At 48.3% G+C, this 13,247-nt stretch overlaps 1 protein-coding gene across 2 annotated transcripts in view; it reads left to right on the plus strand.

Annotated features, from left to right (window-relative positions):
* CABLES1 (Cdk5 and Abl enzyme substrate 1) overlaps positions 1-13,247 on the plus strand; it is a 106,789-nt gene that overhangs the window by 42,376 nt on the left and 51,166 nt on the right. For both annotated transcript variants that reach the window (XM_044773539.2, XM_014837277.3), the window contains exons 2-3: positions 3,080-3,151; positions 9,034-9,126. In XM_044773539.2, coding sequence (XP_044629474.1) covers positions 3,080-3,151; positions 9,034-9,126 — 165 coding nt within the window. The remainder of the gene's footprint in view (positions 1-3,079; positions 3,152-9,033; positions 9,127-13,247) is intronic.

The following is a 13,247-nucleotide window of genomic DNA, read 5'->3' on the forward strand; positions in this document are numbered from 1 at the left end:
AATCCAGAGTGTGAGTGTGTGCATATGTGTGTGCATGCTCACACACACAAAGTCATGAATCATCACCTGTTCAACTCATGAAGAGAATATCAAATGTACTAGCTTTTAAAAAACAAGTCCTTATAACTGTGTAGAAAGATCTATTGTAATTTGGTTATTTTCCAAATGAGCACCTCTCTTTTCCAGCATAGGAAGCTGGAGCTGATAGAGGAGTTGTCAGATGGTGTGCTTCTGTGGATGGACCTCTTTTTCTAGGGTGAACGCCCTGGTCTGAGTGGGACGAGAGCCTGTGGGGCCCAGGCTGCCCGGCCCGGTGTTCACATGGGATTCGCTTGGCATGTGCAACTGGAACAGGCACGCTATTCTCGGGATAGGAGTCGGGAGGCAGCCCCGATGCCAGAGGAGCCTGAGGGATTGTTGGTGGGATTTCATGGATTCCCCCTCGAATACGAGCTCCTTGAGGACAGGCGTCAAGCCTGGGTCAGCTCTGTGTTCCCGACAGGCGAGGCTCGCGGTCGGTGTGGTTGAGTGGGGTGCAGGGCGTGGAGGGGGTGCACTGCCGGGCCCTTGCTAGGGCCTTGGGTTGCTGCCCACGGACCCACCTCAGGGCTTCCTGGTGCACCTCTGTTGGGATCACCCAAGGAGGGCTGTCCTTGAAGCTACACAGCTGCTTCAGTTGCAGACTGGGCAAAACACTGAATGTCTATTTACTAGTCACCTGAAAACGCCGTTCTACAAAGGAAGGCTCAATGTCTGACAGAATTTGTTGAGATTTCCAGGATCTGAAAGCTAAACATTTATTTCTGCCTGTGAATATAAGTTATCTCTAATGACAGTTTGGGTGTGCATACTTAAACTAATATTTCACTTTTGATTTAAAAACTCAGAACATTATCCGGAGATAAACGGTAGATGTCATTTTAATCACTACCTTCTGGCTGTGGAGGAGACGTTGGTGTTGAGTGAGAACCTGCACGGAGGCCTGAAGGGGACTGATTTCCTAGGTAGCCAGTGATCGGCAAATGTGATGCACAGAGTTATGCTTAGAAGGGGTTGGGGGTGAGGGTATGGAAGGACACGTGGCACAGGTGGGCTCAGGCACAAGGCGTTTTGGAGTGACCCTGCCGCTGTCTGGAGTTGGAGGAGCAGCCAGAGCTAGGGCAGCAGGGCTGATCCTAGTTAGTTGGGGATGGGGTGGGGTGTCGGGTCAGGGTTCAGCCCCAGTGGAAGAAACTGGAATGTAAAGCAAAAACCCAGTAGCTGCTGGTCGTTAATTGCCCTGTGCCAAGGACTTTGCATCTCTCTGTTTCTTAGTTACTCTCCTTTTCCCATTTCATAGATGAGGAAACTGAGGCTCAAGGATTAAGGAGTTTCCTAAGGCTCCAAAGCCTCTGGCCCCAGGACTGGAGTCCAAGTCTGTCTGACCCAGCATGCATGCTCCTTTGTGGAATTGCACGTCCTTCGGATGGGGAACGTGGGGGCGCCTGTCCCCAAGAGCTACGACGGGTGGGAGTGTGGCTACCTGGGCGTCTGCCCTGTCCCAGCCTGGGACTCCATACCAGTCAGATCCAGCACTTGCAGGGGCTGTGCCTCAACTGATGACCTGGACCCCTCAAAGCCACAGCGGCAGGATGCTGTAACAGGGTGAACTGAGTGTGGAGTTACAGAGCTGCATAGGCAGGTCCTACTTAGTAATGAATTGGCCACCCATAAAATCGGTTCCCCACCCCCTCAGGCCCCTTTGCACCCCCTCAGGTAGTATCAGTGTCTCCCCACAGCCATTGCCTCAGATCTGGCTGACTGTTGGAAATCTGGAGATATTATGGAAATAGAAATTCCATGTAAGTTAACTGCAGAGTGAAACTGCAGATCTCGCAAAAGGTCCTGCATGTCGTGAAGACACTGTAGGTGACATTGGAGATCTCTTGCTTCTCACACTGACGAATGAGGGTCCGAGAGCATTTGACCATTTTACCATTGGAGGAAAGAGGGAATGTGTGATGAGAATTTTAGAAAGGATTTGAATATCAAAAGATTAATAAGAAAGGCTCTTAGAAAATTGATGGATCCCTTGAATAGTTTGCAGAAATGACTGTTCTGATTGTCTTATTAAAAGTAAAGCACGAAGCAAAAGGTTCAGGGTGGTCGGTCAGAAGAAGTACACACAAAAACAAAACAACATTCATTTTTTTGTTCTTTAGGACAAATTGGAATATGGTTATAATTGCATGTTTTTAACCTAAATTTTGTCAAATGTAATGCAAAATAGACTTATCCTTTTAATGTTAGTCCCATTCTTTTCAGATTTTTTCTGTCCATCTCCATTGACTGTGAATGATGGTCCTTGTTCAGATGGATTTACTGTAGAGTCACCAGCCGCCACCGCACCCTGGTCCCCGTGCCACATCTTCTCAGTTAACTGGGACCTCTTCTTATTTCAGTCGCGCAGAAGAAACTAGCTCAAGGAGGTTTTAGCAGGTGGTTTGCAGTCTTAGCAGCCCAAAAGAGTTGTGTTTTGCCTGATCAGGTGCTGATATTTAATCTTACTAGTCTCTGAGAAGCTCTCTCAAAAATGATATCTTCCCTGTTTCTAATTGCTTTTGAAACCATGGCCAGAGACCATAACTTTTTTTATTGCATCCTATTGATTTTGAAATTTTATTTAATGTTTTAAAAATTTAATATTTGTCAGCTAACCTGGTTCAGACCACTGATATTTGAATACTTAATAGTTTATCTAATGCTTTAGAAAAACTGCTCATACTACCCAAGTTATATATTCTAAGGGGCATCTTGTCGTTTTTTGTCTTTTGGGGAAATTGCAGCATAAGAGTGATCAGTCACTTCCCTAATCCCCACAAATTGGCCCTATAACCAGGGAGAATGCGCAGGACTCAGCAAGGCAAGATGGGCCCGGCATGCAGGGTGCGGGCTGGGAACACGGCAGCCTCTTAGACTGCTTGTGTCCAACTTTTTTTTTTAAGGGCTTTATTTTTTAGAAGCGTTTTAGATTTGCAGAAATGCCTGATCCATATTACGATGCAGTTTTAACTCCTAGATTTCTGTCCTCTCTCTGCAGACGTCGCCTCATCTCCCAGAGATCGTCCTTGGAGACCCTGGAAGACATTGAGGAGAACGCCCCTCTACGGAGGCAAGTTTTCGGTGTTGCGTTTTGTGTATGTCAATTGCCTGCGGTATAAGATGGCAGCCAAAGTTTGATTTTTTTTTTATTCTTGATTTATGGAATTAAATGTAAAAAGTGACAGTCTCATCCCCAGACTCATAGTTTGGAAACCCTGACCCTGAGGACCGTTAGAACTAGAACACTGTTTAGTCCCAATTAAGTATTGGCATAGCTCGGTGTGGATGTGAATTTGGGTGCTGTTTCCCTTTCGCTCTGAAAGCTGCTGCTTGATGAAGAAGAGCCCGTCATCGTCCCAGCCTTCCCAGGCACGGTGACACCGTCGTCACAGTTCTGGACTTCATTAGGAGGTTCCCGGATGTCACTCTATAGCCAGTTGCTGGGGAAACTCAGTTAGGATGGCTGTGAGTGCTCCCCTGGGGCTGAAAGCAATCCGTTCCTTCCTCAGAATTAGAGAAGTGCTTGAGAGGCATCTTTTTTGATTGATAGCAGTTGCCATGCCTCTGACTGGCAGCTTTCCTTCCTCTGGTCCTGCACCTCTCCACTGGCCCCGCCTGCACCCCAGTCCACTCGGCCTTGAGTGGAGGAGACAAAGCTCACATACCACGTCCCCTTCAGTCCTCACCGCAGCGCCAGCTGGGTTGACCGGCGTGGCGGTTCCTCCCTGCAGAAGGAGCTGAGGTAGGATGGGACGCTGCAGCTATACAGGGCATGCACGACAGGCAGCAGAGGGAAAGGCCCCCTGGAGGATGTGCACTCCATCCACGCACCAGCTCCTCTGGGAACCCACATCTGCACCCCTCCTGCTTTGGCCGCTAGCCAGGACTCAGGAGTCCCGGGCTCCTCCCTTTGAGTCTGGGAGGGTGCTGATGTGGATGAGGGGTCTATCCCTCTCCCTGCTTGCCTGGAGCGTCACTCCCAGGTTTTAGGTCTTGTCCGCAGACCGCCTGGATGAAGGGTGGAGCACAGACACACCTGGGGTCTGATGGAAAGTGTCACATGACTGTAGATCTCATCGCTGACATCATTCCCAAAGAGAAAGTCAGGGCCAGGCAGTCCGATTTCCACTTCTGAAGTCGTTTTGAAAACCTGCTAACCTCTGGGACCATCTTAGGATGAATGGTGTGTGGCTGTGTGATAATGTGGTTTGGGTGCAGGTGATCTTCTATCAGACACTGTTAGATTTGGGGAGAAGGCTGTTTCCTTGAAGGAGTCCTACAAAAAGCTAAATTAAAAGTCAAATTAGGGAGCTGGTGCTGGACCAAAGTAATCAGCAAGAGTGGAGGAGAAACGTTCTCAGGTGGCACCGAATGGCTTTGGCATTTGAGCGGGTAAGGTCACCCCTGCTGCAAGTAGGAAAATCAATAAGTAGAGCTGAAAAGCCTCTGATGTTTCGAGAGGCTGCTAGAAGCCCCAGTCATTTGAGCAATGTGGTAGCTGCGAGCCAAGAAAACCAGGTAAAAAAATGTTCCTCCCTCCTCAGGGATTCCGGGGGCTCAGAGGGTCCCGAGGAGGAGCTGGGTGCTGTGTTCCATCAGCCCTGCCCCCTCGTCTCAGAATCCACCCAGGCTGGTCCTCTGCCCTCTGCCCCTCAGTCCTGTGACGGCACAAATGAGCAGAGCGAAAGTGGCTTATCTGCCTTAACTGTCATTTCATCCAGCTCTCACTTACGGGATACTATGCTTAATTTCTAACAAATCTTGTGTAAATCTAAACTTTAAAAAATAAGTCAGAAATCAAGGGAATTTGGGCAGTTTAAGAAGTCTTTATTTTCCCTAGTGGACTTTTTTTGAATTTAAAAAAAGTTCTAATATTTACTTAGAAACTTACTTGTTCCTAGGAAATAAAATTAGCATGGTGTAGCAGAGGGGATGTTTGGGAGTCAGAGGACCTGAATTCTTGGGCTGATTCTTCTCTAATTGTTTACATGGCCTTGGAAATTCACTTAGCTTCTCTGGGGCCTCTGAGTTTTCCCGTCTGTGAAATGGGAAGGGCAAATCGGCTGATCTCTGACGGCCTTCCTGGCTACCCGATTCTGTGAAATGAGTGCACCGATAATGACGCTGAAGTGTGTTGGGAACTGCGGGGGTGGAAGGCTATTAGCCCAACTTGCTTTTAAACTCAGTGGATTGAACACATGGCTCCAAGGCATCTATTAAAAACCTTTTGCGTAATTAAATGTATCCTGTAATCTGTGCTAACAAGAAAGAGCTAATCTTTCATTAAATTAGTTTTTAATTTAATTCTATCCTAATTTAATTTTGCATCACTTAAAATGTATGTTTTTAAATGCATATTTACACATCAGTGTAGGCAGCTTTGAAATTAATTTGTTCTTTCCTTAACCTGCCACAACCTGAGCCTGGTCTTCCAGTTTCCTTGGCAATTGTTGCCAACACTGCAGTTCTCTTAAAGCATTTCTTAGATTCCCTGGTGGTTTAGTTGGATGCTGAAAAGAACACAAGACAACAGACAGCTTGCTGAACGAGGGGCAGATTAGCAACGGATGCAGTTAGAATTGGGTGCTGATATCGAAATAAAGCACCTTCGTTAAGTTCTCCTTTTAGAAGTCTTGCTTTTCTCTTGCACGTCACAGTTTGTCAGTAAGTTAGTTTCCAGTGTCCACCTAGAACTCCAAGAATTGAGCATTTACAATGAGAGGGGGTAGACTGGGGAGTTTTCCACTTGCCTGGTGGTTACCTCGTATCCTAGAGATAAGGACCATGGACATCACTGCTAGGTGTCCAGATAAACCTCAGTTCTCTGCAGCAAACGTGGCAGCCGCCCTACCCGCCCCAGGTTTCTGCCTGCCGGGTTGATGGGCGCTGGCTGCTGCGCCCTTTAGTGATTACTGCCGCCGCCTCTCTCTCCTGCTGGTGCTGACAGCCACCTGTGGTCCAGGGCCAGCAGAAGGCTGGGGGGTTTTGTGCTCAAACCTGAGGGGCAACAGCACCTCCTTCTGCAGGCGCAGGGGACGGGGGCAGCCCGGGTCGTCCCTCTCCTGGGCTGGGTCCGTGCCCGCTTCCCACTGCAGGGGTGGGGATGGGAAGGTACCCTCATCTAGCCCACAGCCTAGCTCTTGGCCTACTGCCCGCAGACTGGCTGGCCCGAGAAGCTCTGCTTTTGGGGGAAAACAGGGCAAGAGTGTGAGGATACTCCTGGACACTTGGCCCTGTCCAGACACCAGGAGAAGCAGACCTTTATGCTTTCAGACAGTCTCCTCTCTTCAGGAACTACATAGTTCTAGAACCTTCTGTGTTTGTGAGAGGAAGTTGGGGACCTTGGGTGGCCTGCAGACTCGCACAGTCATTCTGCAGGTAGAACTGAGGCGGTTTGGGGTCCTGGGTCTGCTTCCAGAGAGCTGCCCCAAGAAGGCAGAGTGAGCCTCTACCCCCGGAACCCCAAGAAGACTAAATCTGGTTTGGAAGCCTGGAGTGTGGGGAGAGGCATTGGTGAGTGTCCCCTACTTGAACCGTGCCTGAAGTCCACAGGAAGCGTCTACTAAAGGCCCTCAGGCAGGGCCCTGAAAGTCTTTAAAAGAATCTATTTAAAGCCAAGAATTCAGGACCCTTCATAGGGTGCAGTTTTAAGAATATAGGAGGCAATGGCCAGTCCGTGGCCGAGTGGTTAAGTTCGCACGCTCTGCTTCTGCGGCCCAGGGTTTTGCCGGTTCAGATCCTGGGTGCGGACCTGGCACCACTAATCAGACCATGCTGAGGTGGCGTCCCGCACAGCACAACCAGCAGGACCACAACTACAATATACAACTATGTACTGGGAGGCTTTGGGGAGAAAAAGAAGAAGGAAAAAAAAAGATTGGCAACAGATGTTAGCTCAGGTGCCAATCTTTAGGAAAAAGACTATAGGAGGCAAATAGTAACAAAATATGCACCCTTTGTAGCTAATGGACTGTTAATAGTCACGACGCTTAACATATGTGTGTGAATGTTTATGTGTGTACATGTGTATGAATGTGCATACTTGTGTTTGAACGTGTCGCTCAACAGTTTACAAAACTCTTGTACACATCAGTCCTCACCAGTGACGGCTCAGGGTCCTGGTGAGTTTGGGGTGGAGGCTGAGAGCACCGTGGTTTCTGCTGAAGTGTCTTGCAGGCCACGGCGGTGGACCCTGCTCCGAGGCAGTGGATGGGACTAGAAAGGGGGCTTTTCCTGCTCCAGACCAAGGCCCAGGGAACCCCCCCACTCCTGATGGAAGCCACTAGACATCTGATACCCATTCTTTGCTTTAGGCTGCACTCATTCACGTCAGTGTGATTTTTTTCAAGATAAATTACTTTTTTTTTTTTTCAAGATTGTATTTTTCCCTTTTCTCCCCAAAGCCCCCTTGTACATGGTTGTGTATTTTTAGTTGTGAGTCCTTCTAGTTGTGGCATGTGGGACGCCACCTCAGCATGGCCTGATGAGCGGTGCCATGTCCGTGCCCAGGATTCGAACTGGCGAAACCCTGGGCTGCCGAAGCGGAGTGTGCGAACATAACCACTCAGCCATGGGGCCGGCCCCCAAGATAAATTACATTTTAAGGTGGTGTTTCTTATGGAAAAAAATAATTTTCAGCACTCTCTGGGAAAGGGTTTCTAAGGAAGACTTGCCCTGATGAGAGGGTGGGGAGGAGGGTTGGAGGGTGTACACCCTGAGCTCTGGACTGGGAACATCACCCACTTTCTCTTGAGCTGGGCCCTTGGGGAGAATAAAGGTTGGAGTTGTGCATGTTTGTGACCCTGCTCCTTCCCCAGTCCTCCGCCCCAGCGTGCGCCCACACCCCACCTGCCCTCAGCTATACCTCCTCATTGGGTCATCTTGTACTCTCTTGCCTGAAGCCTCAGAGTACAGAACTGACTGATCTCTCGGGTGAGGGGCCCAGCCCAGACCTCAGTGTGGCTTTGGGAAGCCGGGCACTGCTTTTCTGGAACTGACTCTCTGAAATATAGGTTCTCGGGTACCCACATCCAAAGGCAGGAGCCAGCCTTTGGGCCCTGTGGTCAGAAAGGTTTAAGTAAACAAAGAATTTTGGTAGCAAAAACAGAAATAGAAAAGTCACAGCTCCCTTTCTGAGGACGAGACCAAACTTCAGACTCTTATTTGTTGGGTTTTTTGCTTTTTTTTCTTGTTGTTGTAGTAGCTGTGTAACTTAGAATTTGCCAGATGACTTTGAAAAAAGTATACAGGAGACCTTTCAGCCTGTGGTCTGTTCTGTCGGTCCTGTAGTGCATGCACATGTCGTATTCCAGGAAAAAAATAATTTGAATCCAAGTCATTTTGTTCAATAAATATTTATTTAAAATTTATCTTAAAAAGAAAACAGTCACTAGCCGGGTCTCTGATTCGCATTCAAAGTAAAGCTACGACTTCCGGGCCTAGCCAAATGGAGAATTGAGGCAACTGTCCAGGCCGTTCAGGCCAGAGTCCTGCTATGGAAGAGAAATGATTCAGGGTTGTTTTTAAACTGGATTTTCCAGTGTTTTTTCCCCTCTAAGTCCTTTAAATTTACGGTTTTCTACATCCTTTAAATTTACATTACAGTTTTCTGTTCCTGTTACCTGTGTTGACACAGGAGGATTCTTTTTAGGATGACCAGGAGGAATAATATGTTTGCGATCCATGTAGCTTATGTTATTGTAACTGAAGACAATAGTTTTCATTAGCTGGCTTTTCAGAGACCCATATAAATTATTATCAGTATTATCAAGGAAGTCGTCTGTCGTCGTCGGGGTTTTTTTTAAAGCTTCGTTGCTTCCAGCCATATTGTCCTCATTATCCTTGGGGTGACTCAAACCGTTTGTCTGGTCTTTCCTTCCTGTCTTTGTGTGGAGAGGTCTCAGCTGTCCAGCGGGCAACTGACCATAATTTTGAAATGACTTTATTTTTCAGATGTCGAACTCTCTCAGGTTCGCCCAGACCAAAGAACTTTAAGAAGATTCATTTTATCAAGAACATGCGGCAACACGATACCAGGAATGGCAGGTACGACACCGGCAGAAGCTGCCCGCCAGCTTCCCTGTTGGGGGGCGGTCCAGGGGGAAAGGCAGGAGGGGGCTGTTTGAGTGGCCAGACCCCAGCAAAGTGAGGCCCACACTGTTGAGAGAAACAGGATGTCATGCAACCTTCCCAAACACACCGTCTCCACCCCACTCCTGCCAGAATCCTCCAAAGAAGTCTATGGAAAATGATGCTCCCTAACAGTGACCAAGGCTTGGTGAGATTTTTAGATTAACCGTAAACTGAGTTTTTAATGGTATTCAAATATATTTTTATAGAAAACTTTAAACAGAAAAACAAGTTGCGGTTTTTTTTGGTTGGTTGGTTGTTTCCCTCTTTTTCTGCTTTGTTCAGTTTTGTTTTCCTTTCTCGCTGGGGCTGTTATGCTCTGGTCAGTAAATATCCCGCCAGATCTGCGCCTGAACTCGGTTTTGGCGCCAGCTTTGATGACTCTCTTTAGGAGGGTGGAATCCTGACTTTGCCAGCAGATTCTTCCTGGGCGTGGATTCGGAGTCCTGGGCCTGCTGACATCTGCAGCACGTGCTTCTCCAGCTCTTCAGTTGCTCTTTTGGAAAGGGCTGTTAAATGAAAATGATCGTGGTTGAAATTTATATGACCTTGATATTAAAACTCTCCTGGTGACACTAGATCAGAATCATTACTGCTGGCATGTTGTCATTGACTGGCTAAGTCCATTCATGGCGGCGAATGTGGCACTGGGAACAGACCTCCAAGACCTCTGGGATCCCCTGGTGTTCTGTCCGCTTAGAGGCGCCTCCTCCCCACTGACCTGGGATGTGGATCGTGGTTTCCCTTGAACGGGAGGGTTAGAGACACCATCGCTGAGCAGAAGTCTTGCCACAAAGACCATTTCGTTTGATCTCCAGTTGAGTTACAGATCATATGGCACCACTAATGCTCTCTAATCCATACCAAATGAAAACTGCTACAAAGTCTTTAGACTCACAGAATGATTAAGGCCCAGCATTAGTGTAATTTGGTGTAAGATACGCTGTTCAACCTGAACAATAACACTAATGGTTACAGTTTTTAAAGAGTTGTTTTCTTGAAGTTTATACCTATTTTTAAACCTTTCTTGAATAGAGAACATAATTTTATAGCTATTCAGTGGTTTCAGAATAGCAAAATTGACGTCTCTTGTCAGATAATTTTTACGTAGTCAGTATGTGTTCCTATTTTAAGTACAGAGCTTTTAGTTTAAGTGTACCCACCTGTCATCTGCTAAACAGAATACTCTGAATTTCTCTCTCCTGCTTACTCTTACCATCACTTACAATTATTGTGCCTTATTCCTTTAATCACCATATTTGTCTTTTCTTTTGAGGCTCTTACTTACTGAATCCAAATCCCACTCATGTCATTTTTAGAATAATTACTCATCATTTATTTACACTTGTGTTTTTGTCTGTGATCTTTAACCATAAAATAAACATACAAAGCCTTTAAATTCCTAAATAAAATCAGTGACAAAGCTAAAAGAGTGGGCCGACCTAATAGTCTACCCCACCTCTTGATGCTGTGGACGCTGCGCAGTCAGATAATCGCCCAGCGTGCTTCGGCAGTGAGAGGATGCAGTTAATAGAAGGTTTGGACCAGTGGGATTGCCAGCGTCCGTTACGAAGCCGCCTTCCCCGGCACACCCGTGACCCAGCAACAACGTAAACAGGCTGGAAAGCATGAGTTGCTGGCACTTTTGCTGGGGAGTTTTCACAGGGAGCCAGGACGGACTCTTGGCTTATCTGAGGGTCTGAGAAGTGGGGTTTAGAGCGGGAAAGCAGACCCTTAGCGCTGGGGTGGGACCCACAGGCTGGAGGCCCGTGTGTCCACCCAGGTGAGAGCTGCTCTTGCTGCGCCAAATGAAGGTGGAAGGCTAGGGGTGCGCTCCCTCCTCCCTCTGGTTGATTAGCAAGGATGGATTGCTCTTGGACGGATGAAAGGAAGAAGTCAGGAGGACGCCAGGAAGAAAATACAGTTTCTGAGGTGACAGAAGGAAATTGTGGTCAAGAGCTGATGAATGGGAGGATGTGGCCCAGCCTTTCAAGAAGGGAAAGGAGGAGAATTGCGCCCACTGCAGCTGGCAAGCAGATGGAAGATTGTCCTGAGGGTGACTGGGGACGTGTGGATGAGCTCCAGTCCAGCAGAGGGGCAGGAGGGATCCTGGTCGTGCTCTCAGAAGGGAGGGACCAGTGCGATGGAGGGGGGAGGGGGTCTCTGATTCCCCCACCTCAGGTGGATGGAGGCACACACACACACATAGCACCACCAGAGAGGGTGCGTTCCTGCACAAGGACCGGAGCCACTCGACTCAGTTTGCCTGCCCTTGTTGGTGAGGAATGAGGCTTTACGGGGAAGGCTGGAGGTGTTCATTGATGAGCTTGAAGGTGTGGACTGAAAGCAAAATGGCGTGGGTACCAGTATGTCTGCCTCTTCCTGACCCCGAGAAGAGAGACTGAAAAGGAGCCTGCACAGTCCCCAGGACCCAGCCAGGCGCCTCCCAGCCTGGATGGTCTCAGTCCCTGCTCCAGCCCTGACGTCTTGCCACTGACGGCCGGCCTGGCTCCCTGAGTCTCCTTGTGACCTCCGACTAACACAGACCAGCCTCAGCCTGCAGGTCGCAGCTGCTGTTCTGGCCCTGAAGACCCTGCTGTTGAGGCTCCTTTGTCCCCAAACCTGCTGACCCTGTGACAAAGGTAGCAGCCTTGAGGTGGGTTTGGGCTCCGGTCTCAGCAAAGACTGGAGTGCAGCTGACAGATGAGAGGGAGCGTCTGTCCTGAGGCTGACCTGACTGAGTGTAAGCACAATTTAAGATAGTAAGGGGGAAAATACTAAAAACTGAGAACCAAATACGATAAAACACAATACTTATATCTGAAAAAATAAAACAAAAAACCCAAGTCAACCTCATGATCAGTAATATCAGGGTCTCTGCTTAGAGAGAAACCTCGGGGCCTCGGCTGGCTCCTTGTTCACCCGCTTCTCTCTGGCAGTCCCAGCCGGCCTGTGAAATGGGAGTGAGCACCTTCAGCAGAAGGTGTGGTTCTGCTGCCGGATGGAGTCTGCTTCAAGGAAAAACCATCTTCCTCTGTCTGGAGTCAGTGAATTCTGTGAGGCTGGCGTTGGGGACCTGCTAGAAGGCCTCGTGTGTGGATAATGTGCGGAGAACCAAGCTGAGAGTGTTTTGGAGGCAGACTGCAGAGCTTTGGGCCAGATGGAGCCTGAACACAGGTTACAGACCCCGTGCTGGAAGCCCCAGCCCCGCTGTTAGAACCTGAGGCGTGGTGAGTTCTTCACTGGCTGCCTGCAGACGGGAGCCATGGGAGGAACTGCTGTGCTCTGCTCTACCTCTGCCCGTAACATGAAGACATGTTGGTGATGGGGAGGTCGTGTTGGCCTTGATAGTTGTGAAAAGAAAGCAATTCTTGGCTGGGCTTTAGGAAGACAGGTCTCAGAAGGTTCACCATATTGCCAAAAGGGCTTATAAAATTATGAGTCTCATAAGGTGGTAATGGGTAACATTTATTGAGTGCTTACTGGGTGCCAAGCTCTAAGTACGTGATATGCTTTGTTTCATACCTCAACTCGATGAGTGTTTGTTGAGTAAGTGAGTGGAGAGACCTTTTAAATGAGTTTCAGCCTTCAGGACTTCATCTCAAGGAACGGAAAGGATTTAGGAAATAATACAAATAGTCCTCAAAATAACCTTATAAGGAAAATATTACTATTGTGTTAGGCAGAATAATGCCCCCTAAAGATGCCCATGTCCTGTCCCCAGGACCTGTGAGTATATTAGCTTGGTAACATGGCAAGGAGGAATTAAGTTTGCAGATGGAGATGAGGTTGCTGGTCAGCTGCCCTTGCAATAGCAGGATTACCCTGGATGATCCGGGTGGGCCCAGTGCATTACGGCGTTCGTTTAAAGTGGAAGAGGGAAGCAGGAGAGTCAGGGTTAGGGTGATGTAAGATGAGAAAGACTCCACTGTCCATTGCTGGATTAGAAGGTGGAGAAAGGGGCCATGAGCCAAGGCTGTGGCAGCCCCTAGGAGCTGGAAAAGGCAAAGAAACGGATTCTCCCTTCAGGCCTCCAG

The sequence above is a fragment of the Equus asinus genome, chromosome 7 (assembly GCF_041296235.1).
Source record: "Equus asinus isolate D_3611 breed Donkey chromosome 7, EquAss-T2T_v2, whole genome shotgun sequence".
In the NCBI taxonomy this organism is placed as follows: domain Eukaryota; kingdom Metazoa; phylum Chordata; class Mammalia; order Perissodactyla; family Equidae; genus Equus; species Equus asinus.